At 35.2% G+C, this 22,515-nt stretch overlaps 2 protein-coding genes across 6 annotated transcripts in view; both read left to right on the plus strand.

Moving 5' to 3' along the window:
• The window catches only part of Spast (spastin), a 59,039-nt gene extending 52,989 nt beyond the window's left edge, over positions 1-6,050 (plus strand). For all 4 annotated transcript variants that reach the window (XM_026392023.2, XM_026392186.2, XM_026392103.2 and 1 more), the window contains one exon: positions 3,200-6,050. In XM_026392023.2, coding sequence (XP_026247808.2) covers positions 3,200-3,322 — 123 coding nt within the window. In that variant the 3' untranslated portion in view covers positions 3,323-6,050. The remainder of the gene's footprint in view (positions 1-3,199) is intronic.
• Positions 6,051-10,014: 3,964 nt separating this feature from the next.
• The window catches only part of Slc30a6 (solute carrier family 30 member 6), a 47,887-nt gene continuing 35,386 nt past the window's right edge, over positions 10,015-22,515 (plus strand). For both annotated transcript variants that reach the window (XM_026406736.2, XM_026406812.2), the window contains exons 1-2: positions 10,015-10,075; positions 16,204-16,290. In XM_026406736.2, the coding sequence (XP_026262521.1) occupies positions 10,073-10,075; positions 16,204-16,290 (90 nt within the window). In that variant the 5' untranslated portion in view covers positions 10,015-10,072. The remainder of the gene's footprint in view (positions 10,076-16,203; positions 16,291-22,515) is intronic.

Genomic DNA, 22,515 nt, shown 5'->3' on the forward strand with positions numbered 1-22,515 from the left:
AAGGTAATTCTGTTGCATGAGGTAGTTATTGCTACATAACAAATCATTCCTAAATTTAGCAGTTTAAGACAATACACATCTATTAGCACAATTTTATAGAATTAAGAGTCGAGGCACAGCTTAGACAAGTCTACTTCAGGCTATTTTTACAGGGCTGTATTCAAGATGATGACCCAGTATCTTTTACAGTGCTGTGATCAAGTTGTTAAGTCACTGCAGGGCTAGAGAAAGCTCTGCTTCCAAACCCATTGAGATGGTCATTTGCCGGATTCGTTTCCTTGTGAGTTGTTGGAATGAGTCTCAGTTTTCACTGGCACCTAGCCAGAGGCTGCTTTTAGTCCCTTGCTACTTAGGCCTCTCTGGCAAAGCAGTTAGCTTCATTAAGGCTAAAAAGGCAAGAGAATGCAACAGGATGGAGGTAATAGTCCATATAATCCAATACTGGCAGTGCTATCCCATCACATTTGCTGTATTTGGTTCTTCAAGGGGAGAGGAGTGCACACATGCATATGTAAAAGGTGAGGGTCATTTGGAGATCCTTAGAAGCTAGCCATCATATCTGTAAAACAATTTTTTTTTAATTGTTGTTGTTCAAAGGGTTACAGTTCGCCAGTGAAATTGGCTTAATTGGGATGAGCCCTCTCCACACTTTTAGAACTTTGAAAAGATAGGGATTCTGGTTCATTTTATTAGAGAACAATTTGTCTCTGGATATTGAAATGTATTCTGGATTTTTTGTTTTGTTTTGTTTTTTAAATCAGTACTGTTATTAGCTTACTAATAGTAACAAGACTTATTTATTTACTTACTTTGTTTTTGGTACTGGGGATTGAAACCAGGGGTGCTTATCCACTGACCCACATCCCTAGTCTTTTTTATTTTGAGACACAGTCTCACGAATTTACCTAGGGCCTTACTAAGTTCCTGAGGCTGGCTTTGAACTTGCAATTTTCCTGCCCCAGCCTCTCAAGTCACTGGGATTACAGGTGTGTGCCACCATACCAGCAAGACATTTTTTTAAAATGTCATGAGTTCCTCTCATTCTAATAGAGTGCATCTATTTCGGAATTACTATACAACATATCTAAAAAGATAATCATATTTGCCATTTTCAAAATGTCATAAAATTATATTTTACCAAAAAATTAAATAGCAAAACTAAAAATTAATGAATTATGAGAAGTAACATCAGTGGTACTTTTTGTGATCACCTTATTAACTATGTAAACCCAGGTTACATTCTTTTTTTTTTTTAATATTGTTTTTCAGTTATCAATGGACCTTTATTTATTTGTTTGTTTATATGCTGTTCTGACAATTGAACCCAGGGTCTCACATGTGCTAGGGAAGTTCTCTACCACTGAGCTACAACTCCAGCCCCAAGGTCACATTCTTATAATCTTTGGTTCTGCTATATACTTTATTCTTCTTTTGGTGGGGGTTACTAGGGATTGAACTCAGGGGGATTCAACCGCTGAGTCACATCCCCAGCCCTATTTTATATTTTATTTAGAGACAGAGTCTCACTGAGTTGCTTAGTGCCTCACTGTTGCTGAAGCTGGCTTTGAACATGCAATCCTCCTGCCTCAGCCTCACAAAATGCTGAGATTATAGGCATATGCCATTGTACCTGGTGGTTCTGCTGTATACTTTCATCCAGATGTGTTAAATTTATTTTTAATCTAGTGATTTTGGTATTAATAATTTGACAGTAACCTTCTGAATGATTTAACTTTCATAAAACACTTAAAATAGTCTGGAACACAGTACTACATCGGGTCTATTAAATAGTTTAAAAATATATAAATACTTAGTAGTGGTATTTGATTTCTTCTCCTCATGTTCCTCCTCCTTAATGCCAAGGATCAAACCTACGGCCTCATGCATGATAGCAAGCTCTCTATCAGTGAGCTATACTCCTGGCCTCAATAAGGGGGATTTTGAAAAGAATATAGATAAAAGTTGTTAAAGTTTTATCTAAATTTGTTTAACTTATTTTTTGTTCAAATACACAGGTTTTAACACAGATTATTTTGTGCCATACTCTCTTTTGCCTTTTAGCAATACTTGGATAGGGCAGGGGGGGAATAGCTTAGTGACAGAATATGTGCTTAACATATCTGAGGCCTTGGGTTCAATCCTCAGCACCAAAATAAATAAAAATACTTAGGTTAACCCAAGTGCAGTGGCTGTGCCTGTTAGCCCAGCTATTCAGGAGACTGAGGCAGGAGGACTGCTTGAGCCCAGGATTTCAAGCCAACATGGACAAAATAGCAAGACCTCCATCTCCAAAAAAAACCTTAGATACATATATTCATTAACTCAGCATCTGTGTTTCCAAAGGCAATGTAAAAATTGGAAAATAAGACCAAATTAAAGTAATACTAATTTTAGAAAATTGCATATACAAGCATCCTATATGTTACAGTTAAAGAACAATATTTAAATTTGCATTTGTTTCTTGTAACACCCCATTCCCCCTGAGCATAAATTTAGCTGGCGTGTAATGGTGGTAAGACTTAACAATACATAATTCCATGAAACAACATAGAAAAAAACTGAAAATCTAAGTGGTGGAATTGTGATTCCTTTTTCTGCTTGTATGTATTTTGTCAAGTCTTCTATTTTTCTTTACAGTATTGGGGATCTATCCTAGGGCCTTGCACGTGGTAGGTGACCACTCTATAATTGAGCTATATCCCCAGCCTGTGTCAAATTTTCTATAATGAGTGTGTGTTATAATGAGAAAACATTATGCTGCAAAATGTTAATACCTATGAAGTTAAACACAAGTAATAAAAGATATTAGTAGTCAAGCATGGTCATACTCTCCCGTGATTCCAGCGGCTTGGGAGCCTGAGGCAGGAGGATCACAAGTTCAAGACTAGCCTGGGCAACTTAGCAAGACCTCAAAGTAAAGAATAAAAAGAGCTGGGGATGTCGCTCATTGGCAAAATTACTTAGGTTCCATTCCCAGTACTGTAAAAGGGGGGAAAAAGTATATTTAGTATAGCATTTTTGTCAGGTATGTTATATGTCAAACTTGCTTATATATAGTAAAGAAAATATGTTAAATTGATTGGCATGATTTTCTAGGAATACATGTCTCCATAATTATAATGTTAATTAACAGCAGTGCCATTATTTTAACCCATAATTGTGTTAACTACTGTGTGTCATATGCTTTTTAAAAATCTAGATGAGAAATATTCGATTGTCTGACTTCACGGAATCCTTGAAAAAGATAAAACGCAGTGTGAGTCCTCAAACCTTAGAAGCGTACATACGGTGGAACAAGGACTTTGGAGATACCACTGTTTAAAGAAATGAATTTGTAAGCCTGCAGAACATTTTACTTAGCAAGAAAGAAACACATGATCTTCAGTGAACAATTATCAGTTACAGAAACTCAACCTAAGTTTACAAACTTTTCAAAGTCTTAAAATTATTTGTGCACCAAACTTGAAGATGAATGTGACAACAAATAAAGTACACAACATAAATGGAATATTTTGTTGTTTAAGGCCTTCTTGCCTTGATGTTCATGGTTATTTCAATGGGCACTGTAAGGTAGAGCACAAGAAAAGCTGATTCTGGTCTTCTTTACCAATGTAGTTGTAATGTAAATAATAATTTGTATATTGTGTTGCAGATGAAAGTATTCTAGAGACAGTGAACAGTAGAAGACACAGAGCCTTTGGTTATTTGTCTTATGTTTTTTTCTTAAAATAGTAATTTTTCCTATTATTCTTTCCTAATGTCTTAACTACCAGTGACTGGAAGATCAAGCATTCTTAGTTTCTTTTCTTGTTTTTCCTCATTGTTCTCTTTTTTTACAAATCCAGTGTGCCAAATGAAACTTTCCCTAATAGCAATAGGGAAAAGCTAGTTTGAGGCTTTTTTCCTTCATAAATCTACAAACATTAAACAGTTGTTTTATTCATTTTACTTTTTATTTTTCTATTACCTTACTGCCAAACAATTTAGAAAGCAATATCGAAACAAAGTAAATCTGGTAAAACAGAGGTTTGGGTTACTCTGTCATGTAACATGTAGATTAGTCTTCATATATCCTACAGGTTTTTTTTTCCTAAAATGTCAAAAATTTACTGTAGACTGTTACCTTATTCCAGATGGAATTTATTTTCTGATAGAATTATTCTGATATTTAAGAGAGCCAATTTTAACTGCTATAAAAGTGGCTCCAGTGGGACAGAAGGGAAATACTGGGAGCTAAGATGTTTCTAATTTATTGCTTATTACTTTCTTACTATTTACAGAATAATTATAAGCCTATAGAACTACCATCTTTTATCTTAATAATTATGAATCCCTTCAATGAACTTACAATACTGAATTTTTATACACTGCATACATTTTATAGGTTTCTTGTGCTTACTTTATTAAAAAGTTTTAGTCTGTTGGTTAACTTTTTGTTTCCCCAAAATGTACAGTAATTCTGTTTCTTGTTTGTATAAATATGCCTGGAGTTTTATTATAAAAATGTCATTGTAGGAAGTAGAGATTCATATCAAGGCCTTTTAAATATTATAATAAAGGCAAATGGATGTTTGCCCTAGGTTTACTGGTTAAAAGTTTGTTTACAGAATTTTTCTTTGGTGCTTAAATGTAAAATGTCGTAGTGAAAAAGAATAATTTTGTAGTAGTAACAAAGACTTTTCACTTAGGGAAAACGTTTTGAAAGAATACATTAAAATACAACAACTGCCCCTACTGGACAAGAATTTTACAATGAAGATAATACATTCTTCTTATTTGTATTCTTGGATAGAAGGTGTATGATTTCTTAGGATCAAATGCTGTTTGTACTCATAACTTAAATCATCTCTCTCAATCATGACTTTAGAACTCCCTGGCTAATAAAATGAGAGTTGAGATAAATACCAAAAGAAAAAAAAATTAAGCCAAACCTGTGCTCTTTTAGGTCATGGGTAGAGTGTATCTTTTTAAGGTATCAAATGTTAAAGCACCAATATAAAATACTGATAATGAAAAGAAGTAATAAACATATATATGAGAAGAATTGGAAAATCTCAAAACCTTTTCAATGAAGCTCACAAAATTCTTTTTTATTTAGAAAGGGATTAACATCAATATTTAGATAACTTAGCAATCATATTAAAGGACTGTGGTTCCAGCCCAAATTTTAAAATATGATTTCCCTTAAAATTATGATTTATAATTCTATTGGGAAAGTTTTTAGATAGCAAAGATTTCATAAAAGTCAAGTTAATATCATAAAATTGAGTCAATTATATTATTGTCTAAATATCTACCTACAAAAATTCCTTTGCTGATTAAGTGTGAATAATGCTAGTACTAAAGAAATATTTTCTGTGATGTACTACAACCAAGTTTTAAGTTGTGTTTCTTTTATAGAAGGGCCATGAAAGTAGAATAATTACATAGTAGGAGGTAAGGGATTGGTTTGGTCATTTTCAATAAAAATAGAAGCTGTGGATGTTTTCTGAATTAATATTAGCCATAGATTGTAACCTTTTATATTTCATGATGAGCTCTGTTATATTATTTTTTAAAACTGTTATATTCAGTGCTTGAATATGAAGCATTGGTGTGCTCTTCATGTTAATATGGCAGAGTTTTGTGAACTAAATTGAAACTTATTGTCGTTCTGAACTTTGAGCCTAAAGAAAAAAATCAGTACTATATTTCCAAAATGTATTGGGAGTGAAAGCTTATTCTGAAAACAGTATGCCCATTGAGGTTATTAGGTTTCTGGCTTGCATATGTATGCTTTGTGCTTGCGAAGAATTGGAGAAAAAGCAAGTAGAATTCTTATTTAAATACATATACAGCAGTCTTTGTTTATAGTGTAAAGTTCTTTATATTTTGTACAAAAACTAATTCTTTTGGTAAAATGAACCATTTACAGTTATTTTGGACTCTTGAGTCAAAGGATTTTCCTTTAAATGCTTGTCTCAATTTTAGTCTGGTCTTTTGTACTTATTTCAGAAAAAAAATGAATTAAAGGGTATAGCTGCATAAAATGGGTATTTATCCTAATGGATTGTAAATAAATGATAAACTTTATTTTGCCTTTATTTTATTTAAAATGTTTTTGAGATTTCAGAGTTTGCAGCCCCATAGTGGGGGCATTTTATGACTCTTTTGACAATAACATTTATAAACTCTGATCAAATATAAAAAGCAATGAGTAGAATGCCCCAATACAGCAATGAAAATCAGAGAGAAACTCTACAAAATCCTACATTAGGAGAAATTTACATTAAACAGCTTTTACCTACAGTGCAATTTATCTGGGAATAGAATTCAAGCCAAATGTGTCAGTCTTGCTGTGCTGAGTACTCATGTGGTACTTCTAGAACAGCTTGAAATTAGAGGGGATGTATTGGAAAGGCCTTAGAGAAGCAAGCCCCCAAATCTGCCTGTACATTCCTTTCAAATTCTTATTGAATTCCAAAATTGTACCTGTGTAGGGAGATATTCAAAGGAAGCCAGCACAAAGCAATAGTCTGAAGAACACAGCAGGAGATATCAAATGCTTGAGGATAGTTTTGAAATTCAAGTTCTAATAGGGGGTTGAGTAAAACACTTTGTGTTTATCATTTTAAATCAAAAGGAGTTGGGCTATAGGAATAATGACAATATACTAGTGGCTGTCCTTTACAACTAAGGGCAAAATAGATAGAAATTCATTATAACAAACCTTACTTCAACAGCATCAGGGTTATCCATTAGTAGATTAAAGCCAGAAGAAAATGGCATTTTTTAATCCTTGTCTTGTTATCTTTGCACTCTTTGCAATTACTTTGCAGTTATTGAGCATGCAAAGAAAAGTTATATGACCCATAATCAGTATATTAAAATATATAAGCTGGATGTCAGTGATGCATGCCTGTAGTCCCACCTGCTCAGGTGGCTGAGGCAGGAGAGAATCACTTGTACAGAAGTCCAAGGCCAGCCTAGGCAACACAGAACTTCATCTCAAAAAAAGAAACTGTTCGAGTAGACCCCTATAATAGCATCCTATTACAGAATGATTTTAAAATACATTTCAAAGAATTTATAGGAAAAGAGAAAATGATGAACAGATTGGGATTTTCAGCAGAGAAATAGAAATTAACCCAGTGGGAAGTCTGTTAACAAAAAGTGTGCTTTTTTGTGATCAGAAAAGTATGTTATCTGAAAAAGTTTCATTAGATGGCCATAACTAAATTGGACAGAGAGGAAAGACTGAACTGAAAGACAAGCCAATAAACTTAGCAAAGCACTGAGAAAGAAAAAAATGGAGGTTTGAGACCTGTGGGACAGTACTAAAGTATCCATAATTAGGCACAGAGAGGAAAAGATTATCAAGCAATAAATATTTGAAGCAATAAGTGAAATTTCCCCAAAATTGTCGAAAGATTTCAATAGATTCAAGCAACACAAGAATAGGTATGATGGTGGAATAACATTGCATAACCTCATGAGAAATGTTGAGATTCAGAAGATAATGAAATGACATCGATAAGTTACAAAATTAAGCAGAAGTTAAAATTCTGTAGTTATATTGTTCAAAATGTTAAAAGTAAACCCTTTTCCAGATAAACCAAAGCAAAACAATTTCTCACAGGTATACTGATGTAGAAAATACTTAAGGAAATTTTTAGACTGAAAGAAAATTATCCTTAATGAGAACTTGTATCTCCAGAAAGGAACTAAAAACTTTGGAAATTATAAATATGTTGACAAATTACTTTTTGCTGAATTTTTCTAAGTACTGCCTATTTAAAACAAAAGAAATTATAGTATTGTTATACTTGTAGAAGTAAAATACAGAACAAAAGCAACTGAAGAGAATAATAAATGGAATTAGATTTTTAAGAGTTATTTGTACGCAAAGTGGTCTAGTATTAACATAAGGTAGATTGTGGTAAATTGATGGTGCATACTATAATCTTTCACTGAAAAAACAGTGCAGTATATCTAAAAGCCATTAGAAAAAATGAGATAGCCTGCTAAGAATTATGATTCAAATTGAATCAAGAAAGGGGAAAAATAACAAGCAAATGAGATGAATACAATGAGACACAGTGGAAATGAAATACAACAACACTAACAAATTAAAAAGAATTGCCTTACTGACTTGCTTCCTGAACTACTGTTTTAAAGTCCCTTGGTGGTTGGACTCTCAAAAGACTATCAGAGATTTGATAATCCATTAGGAGCACTGAAGGGACTCAGCATATAATTATATTCATAACAGATGTTACAGCAAAAGGATATAAAGCAAATTTAGCAAAAGGTAGAAAGCACAAAGCCAAGCACCAGTTTCCATGACTCCTCACCCAGTGGAGTCAAAATACACTTAATTTCTTCAGCAGCAGGTAACAATTTGTGTGCAATTGTAAGCCTGACTGTTGGACATAGTGAGCCATTCTGTTAAGAGAATAAGGAGAACCCTCCAAATCCAGTTTTCCAGATGCCAGCCAGGAGTCAATCTTGCAAGCACGATTTTATAAAGATAATAGTCTCAGGCCTATTTTTTTTTTTTAAGGGGAGAGTGAGAGAGAGAGAATTTTTTAATATTTACTTTTTAGTTTTCGGCGGACACAACATCTTTGTATGTGGTGCTGAGGATCGAACCCGGGCCGCATGCATGCCAGGCGAGCGCGCTACCGCTTGAGCCACATCCCCAGCCTCCTGATTTTTTTTTTTTAATAACACGTTTATTTTATTTATTTTTATGTGTGCTGAAGATCGAACCCATGGCCTCAAGCAAGCTAGACACTGAGCACAACCCCAGCCCTCAGGCCTAATTTTTAACTCTTGGTGGCACAATGTTTTAGATCAAAGTTCAGTGAGGAGAGAGGTGGCTCAAATGGAGTGAGAAGGTTATCTACAATGGACAACTTAATATGGGTGTCAAGAGATAAAAAGGAAGGTAATCGGTGGGTAGGAGCATTCTGGAATAAGGTATATGAAAATAGAGGAGAGTCAATAACTGATTTTTCAATCTAATGGGAACTTGCAATCAATCATTAGGTCTTATGGCTTGCTTATACTGAAGTTTCATTGGGTTTATATGTCTGTTTAGCATGGAATATTCCCTTATAAAAATGGTCCCTAACTTAAAATGTTTTAATGATTTTTAGACTGCAATGCTATAAAAGCACATTCAGTAAAAAACATACTATAAATTTTTATCTTTGTGTGGGCTAGTAGGTACTTTCAGATCTTAAAATACAGTCTCTTTCGTCTCAGGATGTTTGCCCTACTTGTTTATAATGTCTGGAAAAAACTTCAAAGATTTTACCCAATCAGAAGTTAAATTTCATCTCCATAGAGCTTTTGATGACCACTACTGTAAATTAACCATCCAGTTAATCTGTAATGGCACTGTCCTATTTCCTACCTGACGCTAGTTAAGAATATCTTGTTTTTAAACTTATCGCTCTCCCGCTGATTTTGTCTCTTATTACCATATAATTTTCAAGAAACCAGTACCTCACACAGGTGCTCCATATTCAGTCTTCATCCAATATTAATGTATTTTTCAAGTTTTCTATAATTAATGTTATCTGCATAACAAAGTTAACTTTATAATGGTTTTAAATAATATTTTAGAGAGTCCACCACACAGTACTTGCTATTAGGCATTCCAAGTTTAACTTCTGCTACCACAGCAACCTAGTCAAGTTTCTCAATCTTCCTCTTTGTATTCACTTGTAGAACGGGAATACTATTCATTTCGTAAAAGTTTAATCACACAACATAGATATAAGTGCTTCAGCAGTCAGCGACATTTTCCCCGTGTTAAAATAAACTTTAACTGCTCCTTGTCACTGGCCTCAACAGCTCAAGTCATTGGCAAGACAGGGAAGACAGCGCAAGGAACGGTCTAGCCGCCGCCTTCACCTCCATTAGATGCTCAGCAACCGGGAAGGGGCGGGACCCCGAGGCCTGGGCACGTACTTCCGCCCCCGCGTCTTTCGCAGCCAATAGGCCTCTGGTGCCCCTCCCCTTCCGTTCTGGGCAAATTGAGCCCCCACAGCGTCTTCCGGCGGGAGCTGTGCAGCTCCTTATCATGGTGAGTTGGTCTCGGGGTAATGAGGGTTTCTGTCATAGGTGATTCCTGTTGTCTTCTCTCGTCCGAAGCTGACTTGAAATGCCTCAGCCTCTCAGAGGAGGGGTCGTCGGAGTTGCTGTCGGGCCCCCGAGGAGAAGCGGCTGTCGCCCAAATGGTTCCCCCCACATCCCTGGTCCCTTTCTGTTCTTCACCCCGTTCCTTTGCTTCTCGGGATCCGAGTTCCGCTCCAGGCCAAGCTTTCAGCTCCTGGAGAATTTCCTCTCTATAAAAATAAAAGCCTTTTCCGGCGTCAGCGACTACATGACCAGCAAAAGATCTGAAAACAAGTCCACAGCAACCACGACGATTTTGTGATGCCTAGAGAAGTGACAGTAACGCCAGGGGAAACAAAGTTAGGAGGAGGGTTTTATGACAGACACCCGAGCCTGCAACTTGGGTTTCTTGAGTGGCTGGTAGCTTGGTATGGCAGCATGTTCCGTAAGGAACAGTGATTACACAGAGCCGAGGTGTTAATAGAGCATTTTATTACTGTTTTTGTAGAAATTAGTGAACGATCCCACTATTCGTTATAATTGTTGAGATATGATGTTTCATCACAATTTATTAGAAGAATTAGTCACTTAAGGCCTTTAAAAATCAATATATAAGTGTTGCAATTTAATCTTGTAATGTCAGATGGCAAAGTGGTATGTATTTCTTGAAACTGAGAAAAATTTATTGACACTTATGGGTAGCCTATGTATGATAAAGGGATTACATTTCTTAACCTAAGCTGTTCTTCCTTAAGTGAATATGGTCGAATTTCTGTAAATTTTCTAAGTCTTTGAACAGGGAAAGTGGGTTAAAGTTTACTTCTTTCTTTTTTCCTAATGATCAAATAGTTTCTAGTTATGCTTTACTTCAAAACATTCACTATTGGATAGCTGAAATTATATTTCTAAAATTTGACCATGTCATGTCCTTGCTTAAAGTTTTTCCTTTTTTTTTTTTTTTTTTTTCTGGGCATGGTGGAACATGCCTGCCATTCTAGTTACTGGGGAGGCTGAACCAGGAAGATCAAAAGTTTGAGGCCAGTCAGAGCAGCTTAGCTAGGATCCTGTCTCAAAATAAACAGGACTGGGGGTGCAGCTCAGTAGCTTGGTGGTAGAGCACTTGACTAGCATGTATGAGGCCGTGGGTTCAATCCCTAGTACTGAAGGGAAAAAAATTTTTTTCCTGTAGCCCTCAAGGCAGAGTTATTATTTTGGTTATTACAAAACCATCCATAGTCAAGCTTCTTACCTTTTTACCTTATTAGACCCTTTTATACACACACACACACACACACACACACACACACACTCATTTCAGCCACAGTGAAAAACATGAAAAGCCTACTTTGTGCCTAATTTATATGTGGTACTCCATTTCCTGCATTGTTCTCCATCCCCAGCTCTCTATCCTTACTAACCTAACCTTTAAATATCCTTAATTTTTTCATGAACCTTTCCTTTATGACCTGGTGTCCTGAGAGCAGTTTTTCCTTTGTGCTCCTATAATTATAACTTATGCTTTTTTTCTGAAATGAATAAGCAGTTTTATTACATAAAGAAAACTTCACAAAATGCATATATATCTTAAAAACCTAACATGCCCTGAAACACTGATGAAGGGAGTGGAGGGTGAATTAAAAAGAAACTTAAAATTCAGAGGTTTTTCAGATTGTACACTTTGATTAACTTACAAATTTAAATTTGGATACCTTATGCTTTTTACCAATAGCATCTGTATCCCTTACCAGACTATATTAAAACTGTATATATGGACTGGGGTTGTGGCTCAGTGGTGGAGCGCTTGTCTAGCATGTATGAGGCATTGGGCTCAGTTCTCAGCACTACATATTAAAAAAAAATAAAGATCCATCGACATCTAAAAAAGTATTTTTTTAAAAAAACCTGTGTACTTGATTGTTCTTACCTCATAGACTGTGAGCTCATTGAGAGCAGGAACCATATGTGTCACTCTGATATTCCCAGAACTGTGTACAGTGTCCGGACCAGAGGAAGTTTTAAATAAATGTCTGTTTTTAAGTAAACTATAGCACTAAATGTTTATGCTTGAAACTTTATTATTAGTAATACAGGAAAATAATGGCATTCAAGGTTTCTGTGTATGTGTATGAGAGAGAGAGTTGCTAGAGATTTAACTCAGGGCCTCTCTCATATATATAAGGCAAGCGCTCTATCACTACACTACATCCCCAGTCCCTAGGTTTATCTTAAATATTTTAGGGAAAACACTTTTATGAGTCATTCATGGATTCATATTCTTTGTTAGAAAATATAGCCATTGTCTTTAGTGGTGTTACTAAAAATTTAACTTACAATAACAAAATGAAAATGACCCTTTGGCTAACAATAAAAATAATAAAAGTACATAGAAAGCACTACAGTTTGGAATGATCTAGGAAGAGTTCATGGAAGAAGTAAAACATTTGTTTCTTATTCACATACTTTTTTTTCTTTTTTGTATCCAGGATTGAGTCTAGGAGCACTTAATCATAGAGCCACTTCCCAGTTACTATTTATTTTGAGACAGGGTCTCCCTAAGTTCTTCAGGCTGTCCTTGAACTTGTAAGTAATCCTCCTGCCTCAGTCTCCCCAGTCACTGGGATTATATGTATGCTCCACCATACCCAGCCCTTATTCATATACTCTGAATCTAATATGTCTCTCATTTAGGTGAGGAATTAGGTGAACTGTGACAGGGTTAGTAGAGTTTGGATTACACAAGTCTCACCTTTTCACTTTGCAGTGATCAAGAGTAGGCCAGTTTAGCTAGAGTTGAGAATTTCTAACTGGAATAAGAAATAAGACTAGAAAGAAACAGGCTAAGTTATTGAAAACAAGTCAAGATTTCAGTTTGTGAAATTTGGAGTTTATCCTCATAGCAACGGAGAACCAATATAATTTTGGAAAGAATGATATGACTGTTAGAATTTTTGTTTCATTTTTAAACTGAGTATAGTATCAAAAGTAGACATCTGTCTTTTAAAAATCTTGTTGATTTTCTTAACCTGAAACTTAAAGTAATAAGCAAAATGGATTGAAGTCAAACAGAAGATTTTCAAGGAAAACAATATTAAGCAACATTTATTATCTTGGGACCAAAATATTCCACACATAATTCTTGCACAGTGTATTTGTTAACATTAACATTTATTAACATCTCAAATGAAAATAGCATATTGTACCTATCAAACTGAATTAGCTTAGCAGGGCCTTTGATTTACAGAAACACTAGTCACTTTTTTTTAATTTTGGTGGTTCTGGGGATTGAACACAGGGTCTTGTGCATGCTAGGGAAGCACTGTACCATTGAGCGACCACCACTGCCCCCACCTGTTTTTAAAATTTTGAGACAGTGTCTTATTAAGTTACTGAGGCTGGCCTTGAACTTGTAATCCTCCTGCTTCAGCCTCCTAAACTGCTGGGATTATGTGAATGTGCCACTGCACCCAGCTAAATACTAGTCTTTATTTGGATAACAAAATTAGTAACACTTCTAGTGTTTATTTTTACTTTTCAAAATGTTTTACTTTATTATTCTACTGCTTTTTAAAAAATTTTTAAATATTTTTATTCTACTTAGTTGTACATGACAGTAGGATGCATTTCAATTCATCATACACAAATGAAGTGCAACATTTCAATTCTCAGATTGTATTCTACTGCTTTTAATTATGACAGATTTCAAACATACACAAAAGTAAAGAGACTGTTAATGAGCCCTATGTACCCATATCTTGGCATCAACAATTTTTGACATCCTATTGATATTTTTCTTATACCACACTTTTATGCTTTGCCCATTCTCTGACAGGAAGTCTCAGCATAATGTAACTAATGCATGTCTAAGCTTTGAAGAATGGGACACATCTTTTTTTTTTTTTAATCTACTTAGTTATACATGACAGTAGAATGCATTTTGACACATTGTACACAAATGGAGCACAACTTATGGCTGTACATGGTGCAGAGTCGCACCAATAGTGTAATCATACATGTATATAGGGTAATAATGTCAGTCTCATTCCAAAGTCTTTCCCATCCCTGCACTCGCCCACACTCCCCTCTGCACAATCCAAAGTTCCATCATTCTTCCCTACCTCTCCCCACATTATGGATCAGCATCTGCTTATCAGAGAAAACATTTGGCCTTTGGTTTTTTGGGATTGGCTTATTTTGCTTAGCATGATATTTTCCAGCTCCATCCATTTACCCACAAATGCCATAATTTAAGGCAGAGTAATATTCCATTGTGTATGTACCACATTTTCTTTATCCATTCATCTGTTGAAGGGCACCTTCATAGTTTAGCTGTTGTGAATTGAGCTGCTATAAACATTGATATGGCAGCATCACTGTAGTATGCTAATTTTAAGTCCTTTGGGTATAAACCAAGGAGTGGGATAACTGGGTCAAATGGTGATTCCATTCCATATTTTTTGTGGAATCTACATACTGATTCCCACCAATTTGCAGTCCTACCAGCAATGAGAGGACATGCCTTCTTATAACTACTGAGATGTTTTCTTAACTGTGTAAGAAAATCATTCCTGTGTTTGAATTGAATCTGAAAGTTTTTCAGTTTTAATCTGTTAATAACCCAGTTCCAGTGTTTTCTGGAGCTTAAATAGTTGAGTGAAACTGGCCAACTTAGTGAGGTTGAAGTGTCCTATGGTTGTTAGAATGAGTGTGGCGTTTACCATCAAGGAAAGAATTTTTTTTTAAAATACAAATACTTAAGTTGTGACACATAGCAATCAAATTATTATAAATTGGGCTGTTGATATTGCTTAGTTGGTAAAGTGCTGGCCTCACATGAATAAAGCCTTGGATTCAATCCCAGCACCACACACAAAAAAATTATTATAAATTATGAAGGTCTTTGACTTAAAAGTAGCTGTAGAGTTTTGCTTATGGAAACCTATGCTAGACAGGGCCATGCCATATTTTCAGTATAAAAAGGTTTAAGTATTTTTAATGGAATAGTTAATGATCACAGATCTTTTGGCATTATTCCCATTATTTCCATTAAATATTATAACTTCATTTAACTGTAGCACACAACTAAAATACCCCTTTTGATCTTCCTCAGAGACATAAATTAGGTTTCTGCCTCTGTCCTATACCACATCCCCAACTCCAAGATGATGAAATTATAATCCATATTTTCTTCAGGCATAGTTTTGTATTTTAATTTTTAAATAACAAATCTGAATAAAGAATAGTAAGGATGCAACATTTCCTTCATTGGAATACATTTATTGAATAGCTCATATTTTCTCTCACTGCTATTAGATACTGCCTTTATCATAAGTTATTTTCTCATCTGTGTTTGAACCCTCGGTATTGGAAATCAAGCACCAGGGCACTCAACCACTGAACTATACCACCAGCCCTTTGCACTCTGTATTTTGCTAAGTTGCTGACACTGGCCTAGAACTTGAAGTTCTTCTGCCTCGTTCTCCTAAATTGCTGGGATTACAGGTGTTCTCTACCATGCCTCACCTGAACATTCCCTTAAAAGCTTTCCTAAACTTGGGCCAAAAATCTCCTCAAATTGTCACTTGGTCTGTCTCTCTGGTAACCCTACTGCCCGCCCTTTTCAGTGCTAGCCTCATGCTGTATACTGGCAGAGATCATGGATACTAGCTAGGGTGTCGAATGCTTTTGACTGAATGCCTAAGGGGTTTTACTATAATAGCTGCCAGAACTTTCATATGTTTAGGTTTGATTAGGTTAATTGTAATATTTTCTTTCTAGTGGAGCTATTTGGAAATTTCCATTTCCCCTTTCCTTTTCTAAGAGTGATCTAGAGCTAAAATGCCTAAATATGAAACCCTACCAAGATACTAGCTTTGTGACTTTGGACAACTTACCAAATGTAAAAATTGTTTCTACCACACAGGATTGTTTTGAGTATTAAATTGATAAATACATGTAAAGGGTCTAGAATAAGTGCTTTGTCATGTGGAGTACTCAATAAATGTTAGTTGTTGTTATTAGTACTATAACATCACAGGAACTAGGAAGAACATTAGATGCTTAAGTGCTGATATTATTTTTGTTTGTTTTGTTTTAAAGGGGACAATTCATCTCTTTCGAAAACCGCAAAGATCTTTTTTTGGCAAGTTATTACAGGAATTTAGACTTGTAGCAGCTGACCGAAGGGTAAGTTATCTCTTAACCCCAACTTTACTGTAAAACAACATTACAACATCTAAAAATGGTAATTTTTAAGGCAAATAGAAATCACTTTTGGCCCCACCATATTGTTCTCATTTTTCCATGTTGGATAAGTATTTTTTTAATTACAGTTTTTTTTTTAAATATTTTATTAGTTGTCAATGGATCTTTACTTTATTTGTTTACATGTGGTGTTGAGAATCAAACCCGGTGCCTCATATATGCTAGGCAAGCACTCTACCACTGAGCTACATACCCAACCTGAGTTACATTAAAGCATTTTAAATAAATTTTATTTTCTTTTATGGATTCCTTTTGTCTTTAATATTTTTTAAAAATTGAATGTAGTCTAAAGCCAAGTTTTCTCATTCATAACAGGAAAATTAATGAGGCAAGAAACTGTGTCATGCTTTGAGACTATAAATAAAAAGATAATTTTTCTCTTACTTGATCATATGTAGATCTTCTGGTTTTCATTCTTCTCAATATTAAATTATAAGCTCTTTGAGGGCAGTGACTATGTCTATTTTGCTCACCTTTTTATAGATACACAGAACAAGCACTCAATAAATGTTAATGAGCTTTAAAGCCGGTTTTCATGGAACACAGTAATAAAGAGTACCAGGGATAGTGCCCTTGAATTGTGAACTAGACTAGAAGCTTCTTTTTTTGTTATTTATCATTATATCTCCTATTCCTAAAAATTTGAAATATAGTCAGAACTCAGTAATCTAGCATTTGGAAATATTATCATCCCCTAAATGTTAGATTTAAAGAGCCAATGATAGAGGATTCATCTGTTTGATAGATACATATTTAATTTAGCATGATCTCAGAACAGATGGATATAGCACTGTAATATTGATAGAAAGCAGCTATATTATATAAGTAAAGAGACATTCTTTAACCATGCATTTTTTTTAAAAAAAAATTTTTTGTAGTTGTAGATGGATAGAATGCCTTTATTTTATTTGTATATGATGCTAAGGATCGAACCCAGGGCCTCGCACATATTAGGCAAGTGCTCTGCCATTGAGCTACAGCCCCAGTCCTAACCATGCACTTTTTTGAAGTACGATAAACCATAGAACAGGTAATAGGAACAAAACCAAAAAATAATATTTCCCCCTTATATTCAGATTTAGTTGTCTGAGGTCAACTGTAAAAATATTAAATGGAAAATTCCAGAAATAAATAATCCATAAGTTTTCAATTGTGTGCCATTCTGAGTAGCATAGCAGAATCTTACACTCTCCTACTTTGTCCCTTGTGGGACATGAGTCATGGGTTTGTCCAGTTTATACTACCCACCTGTTAGTCACTTATTAGCTGCCTTGGTTATCAGATCAACTGTCACAACATTGCTATTATAATGCTTGTGTTGAAATAATGCTAAAGTACAAGAACAGTGATGCTGGCAATTTGGATATGCCAAAGTATAGTACTTTCTTTAAATGGAAGTTGCTAATTCTAATCTTTTTTTTTTTTAATATTTTTTTAGTTGTTGATGGACCTTTATTTTTTATTTATTTGTATGTGGTGCTAAGAATTGAACCCAGTGCCTCACGCATGCTAGGCAAGTGCGCTACTGCTGAGCCATGACCCCAGCCCTAATTCTCATCTTAATAAAGAAAAATTATATGCTGAGGCTGCTAAGATACACAGTATAATAAGATATTTTCACACTCAACATAATTTTTAGTATCGTATATTATGAAAATTGTTCATTTTAATATTATTGTTATTTTTATATTCTGCTTAATTTTTAAGTAAACTTGTAGGTATATACATATAGAATAAAACATAGTGTATAGTTTATACAGGGTTCTATCCACAGTTTCAGTCATCTACTGGGACCTGGGAACAGATAATAAGGGGACTATTACATAGGAACACTTGAACTGTACATATATTCGCTATAAAAATTTAAATCTTAAGAAATACCTTGGTTCATCTCTTCACTGCTCATAAATGTTGGTTCATATTTTAAGATCCATCTCAGTTCCTTACCACCTACCACTCTCTTTTGGTGGTACTAGGGATTGACCCCAAGGCCTGCACATGCTAAGCAAGTACTCTACCACTGAGCTACATATTCAGTCCTTTGTATTTTATTTTATTTTATTTTGTTCATTTTTTTCAGACACATGGACTTAAACTTTTGTTTCTTCTCTCTCAACCTCCCAAGTATCTGGAATTGCAGACATGTGCCACCACATCCTGCTTCAGTTCCTTACTTCTTCATCATGAATAATCAATCTCGCCCTTGGTCACTCCCAGGAGTCCACTGCTCTGGTCATGTAGAAACCTTATCACTCATAAGAACTGTATCCTATTGTCTCAATTTCAAGAATTTCACCCAGCAGTCACCAGCACCTATCTTTCCAGTTTAAACTTATTACCCAAACTCCAGTCATTCTGCGATTTTACTATGACCTTCAATTTTGTGACTTCACCAAATCGTCACTGTTTTTCACCTCCCTTATCCTCATTCAGTTCCTTATCCAGGGTATTCTGTGCTCCATCATTATCATATTCTGCGCCCTTAACTGATTTGTGCCCCCATTCTATCATATTTCCTAGAAAATTCTAATGTGTACCTACATCTAAACTACAGAATCTAACCTGAGAGAAATGAAACTCTGCTTACTTGTGTCACTGTGAATTCGTGATCAAACAGGCTATTAGTGATGCTTATGCTAAAATTCCTTAGTTCATTCAGTTTCACACTTTCCTAGGTGACTATTTCATACCATTTCTTTCTTTTCTAATCTGAAACTTTCAAAACCACCGTTATCTTCCTTTTGCCTGTTTATCTTGTGTTTTTTTAAATATATTTTTAGTTGTTGATGGATCTTTATTTTATTCACTTATTTATATGTGGTGCTGAGAATTGAACCCAGTCCCTCACAAACGAGAGGCAAGCGCTGTACTATTGAGCCACAACTCCAGCTCCCTTGCTTCTTTTTTTTTAACTAAAGGAAAAGAAGTGATCTAGCTTGAGTGACAAACAATAAACAAATATATTAAGGTCAGATAGTGATAAGTACTAGGAAGAAAAAAAGTGCTGCGAATGGTGGCACACACCTGTAAACCAAGCCACTCGGGAGGTTGAGCAGAAAGAACACAAGTTCAAGGCCAGTCTGGGTGACTTAGAGAGACCCTGTTTCAAAAAAATAATAATAAGGGCTGGAGTTGTGGCTCAGTGGTAAAGCACTTGCCTAGCATGTGTAAGGCCCTGGATTTGATTCTCAGCACCGCATATAAATAAATGAATAAAATAAAGGTCCATCAACATATAAAAATAGTGCTACTGACAAAATGGGTTGGGGATGGAACTCAGTGTTAGAGTGCTAGCATGTGCAAAGACCTGGGTTCATAAAGTAGGATAAGAAGATAGTAATAGAAGATATGGAAAGGTTTATCTTCCAGATAGAGTGGTCAGAAAAGACCCTTTTGGTAAACTGACATGTGGACAGAAATCTGAATAAGGCAAAGGCAACAAGCATGCAGATATCTGGAAGAGAAAATGGGAACTGCAATGCAAATATCCTGGGGCAGAAGAGGCTTGGATGAGGATAGCTAGAGCAGAGTGAGTGAGAGGGAGTCTGGAACGGCATCAAGTATGTATTTTTTTTTTTTTTAACTGATCCATTCTTAGTTTCTAGAATAGTGTGTGGCACAAAATAGATAATGAGGCCTGAGGCTGTAGTTCAGTGGCAGAGTGTTTGCCTAGCACGTGTGAGGCGCTGGGTTCGATCCTCAGCACCACATAAAAATAAACGAATAAATAAAGGCATGCTGTCCATCTTTAAAAAAAAAAAAAGATAATGAGATATTTGTTGGGTGGATAAATAGTTTGATCCAGCAACAGAGTACAGAGTGTCATTTTTCAATATACATTCTTTTTTAACTTTTTTTTCCCCAAGACTGGGAATTGAGCTCAGGGACATTCTACAACTAAACTACACCCCCAGCCCTTTAATTTTTTATTCAAGACAGGGTCATGCCGAGTTGTTGAGTGCCTTGCTGTGTTGCTAAGGCTGGCCTAAAACTTATTATCCTCTTCCCTTAAGTCTCCCAAGTGTCTGGAATTACAGGCATGTACCATCATGCCCAGCTTTAGTGTACATTATCCTCTTTTTCTGATTGTTCTTGAATCCCTATCTTGACTAGACTCCAGGTCTGATCATTTCATTAAAGTCTTTACTAGCTTTAGAGTCTTTTGCCTCATATCACTTCTTAAAATGCAAACATCCTTACCTCACCTGCATCCCTGCTTCTGTTCTTGGCTGTAGAAGGTACAGAATGGTGTCTACCAAAAATTCTTGCTGGGCCCGGTGTGGTATTGCACGCCTGTAATTCCAGCTGCTCTGGAGGCTGAGCCAGGAAGATTGCAAGTTCAAAGCCAGCCTCAGCAAAAGTGAGGTGCTAAGCAACTCTGTGAGACCCTGAGACAAAATAGGGCTGGGGATGTGGCTCAGTAGTCAAGTGCCCCTGAGTTCAATCCCTGGTACCCTGCTTCCCCCAAAAAATAATACATGCTTGTTTTTTTTTTTAATTTTGTATGTGTGTGTGTGTGTGCACATGCACTTAGAATGAAACCTAGGGCCCTGCACATGCTAAGTACATGCTAAGCACATGATCTACCACTAAGCTGTACCCATGGTCATATACCTACGCAGGTAATTGTTGTTATCATCTTTGATGATTCAGTAGTGTGTTCATCATAATAACTCTTTGGAAGATTTACTTCTGGATTTAAATTTCCAGTTCTGCTTTTCCATATCCCTTAATTTTGGAAAATTCTCTTGTATTGTATCTTTTCTAGAGATTTGTGGACTACCAGCTTTGTGCTATTTCTTCATTCAGCCTCATAATTTCTCTGTCAGTCATCTCCTCGCCTCAGAGGGATTGTTCTTTTCTAAACCTATACTTTTCCATCTGAGTTCTAAGACCATCCTGTCCCACAACACACTTCACCTTTACAGCTAAATCTCTTTAATTTCAATACCTCCAAACAAAGGGCTTTCTTTTAATTTCTTTGCCCTCTACTTGGAAATAAGGATTGGTTTCCCTTCTTTGTATGAAGTATGGTAGGACAAAAGTTGAAAACACTTCACTTGATCTCTTCTTTCTTTTTTTTTTTTAAATACAAATAATATATTTTATTTCATCCCTGAAAACAAAAAAAAAACAAACAAAAATGTCCACATCTCAGAGAGACCAATTATTCCACACTTCACCTGGCAATTGTATATAATTAGTTTCTTCACATAAAGGTTCAGAAAAGACAATATGGAAATCATCTTTCATGAAATAATAACTTCTCACACATATTCAAACAAAAATATTATAATTATTGCTACTATTTGTGGTAGCATATTATAATGAATACAATATCTAAAACTAAATTCAATCTAGAAGCTAGCTGCACTTCAGCAGGTATTTAGAGTAATAAGTACTATGACATATAGGGGGTACCATATAGATTTGCTACAAGGGAAATTTAAATAAAGGTGTACTTCTTTCTATACTAAAATTACCCTAGATTGGTATTTCTTGTGCTGTATTCAGTATCTGAAAGGATAGCCAATTTTATAATTTAAATATATCTTAACTGTTCTTAATTATTTTAAGTGGTCTTATATTAAATGAAAACCTAATCAAAAAGGTTTCATAAAGCATGATACTCTTATATAACATCAAGTAATATTAACATTTTCTAAGCAGTGTTATATAGCACAAACACCTTCATTATACATATCTGATTAAAATCCTCAAGAGTATCTTCCTCTCCACCAACATAACAAAAGCAAACTCACCCAAACATAGAAATAATATGCATCCTGGTCATTTAAATACTCAAGGGGTCAAATGCTGTTTGTTTTGTTTGTTGTTTGTTTAGACAGGTTCTTACTATGTTGCCCAGGCCAGCCTTGTACTCTTGATCCTCCAGCCTCAGCCTCCTAAGCAGCTGGGACTGCAGTCATGGGACACTGCACCCAGCTAAGGGATTGAACTTTTAAAGCAACACTCATGTATGTGAAAAATCATGAATACTTTAGTTACTTTTAATTTCATCATAAAAATATCTCTTACTCTTTAGAATATATATAAGAAAATTTTATTTTATTTTATTTATTTTTTATTTTTTTTATTGGTTGTTCACAACATTACAAAGCTCATGAAAATTTTAAGTATGTGATT

The sequence above is a fragment of the Urocitellus parryii genome, chromosome 12 (genome assembly GCF_045843805.1).
Source record: "Urocitellus parryii isolate mUroPar1 chromosome 12, mUroPar1.hap1, whole genome shotgun sequence".
NCBI classification, from domain to species: Eukaryota; Metazoa; Chordata; class Mammalia; order Rodentia; family Sciuridae; genus Urocitellus; species Urocitellus parryii.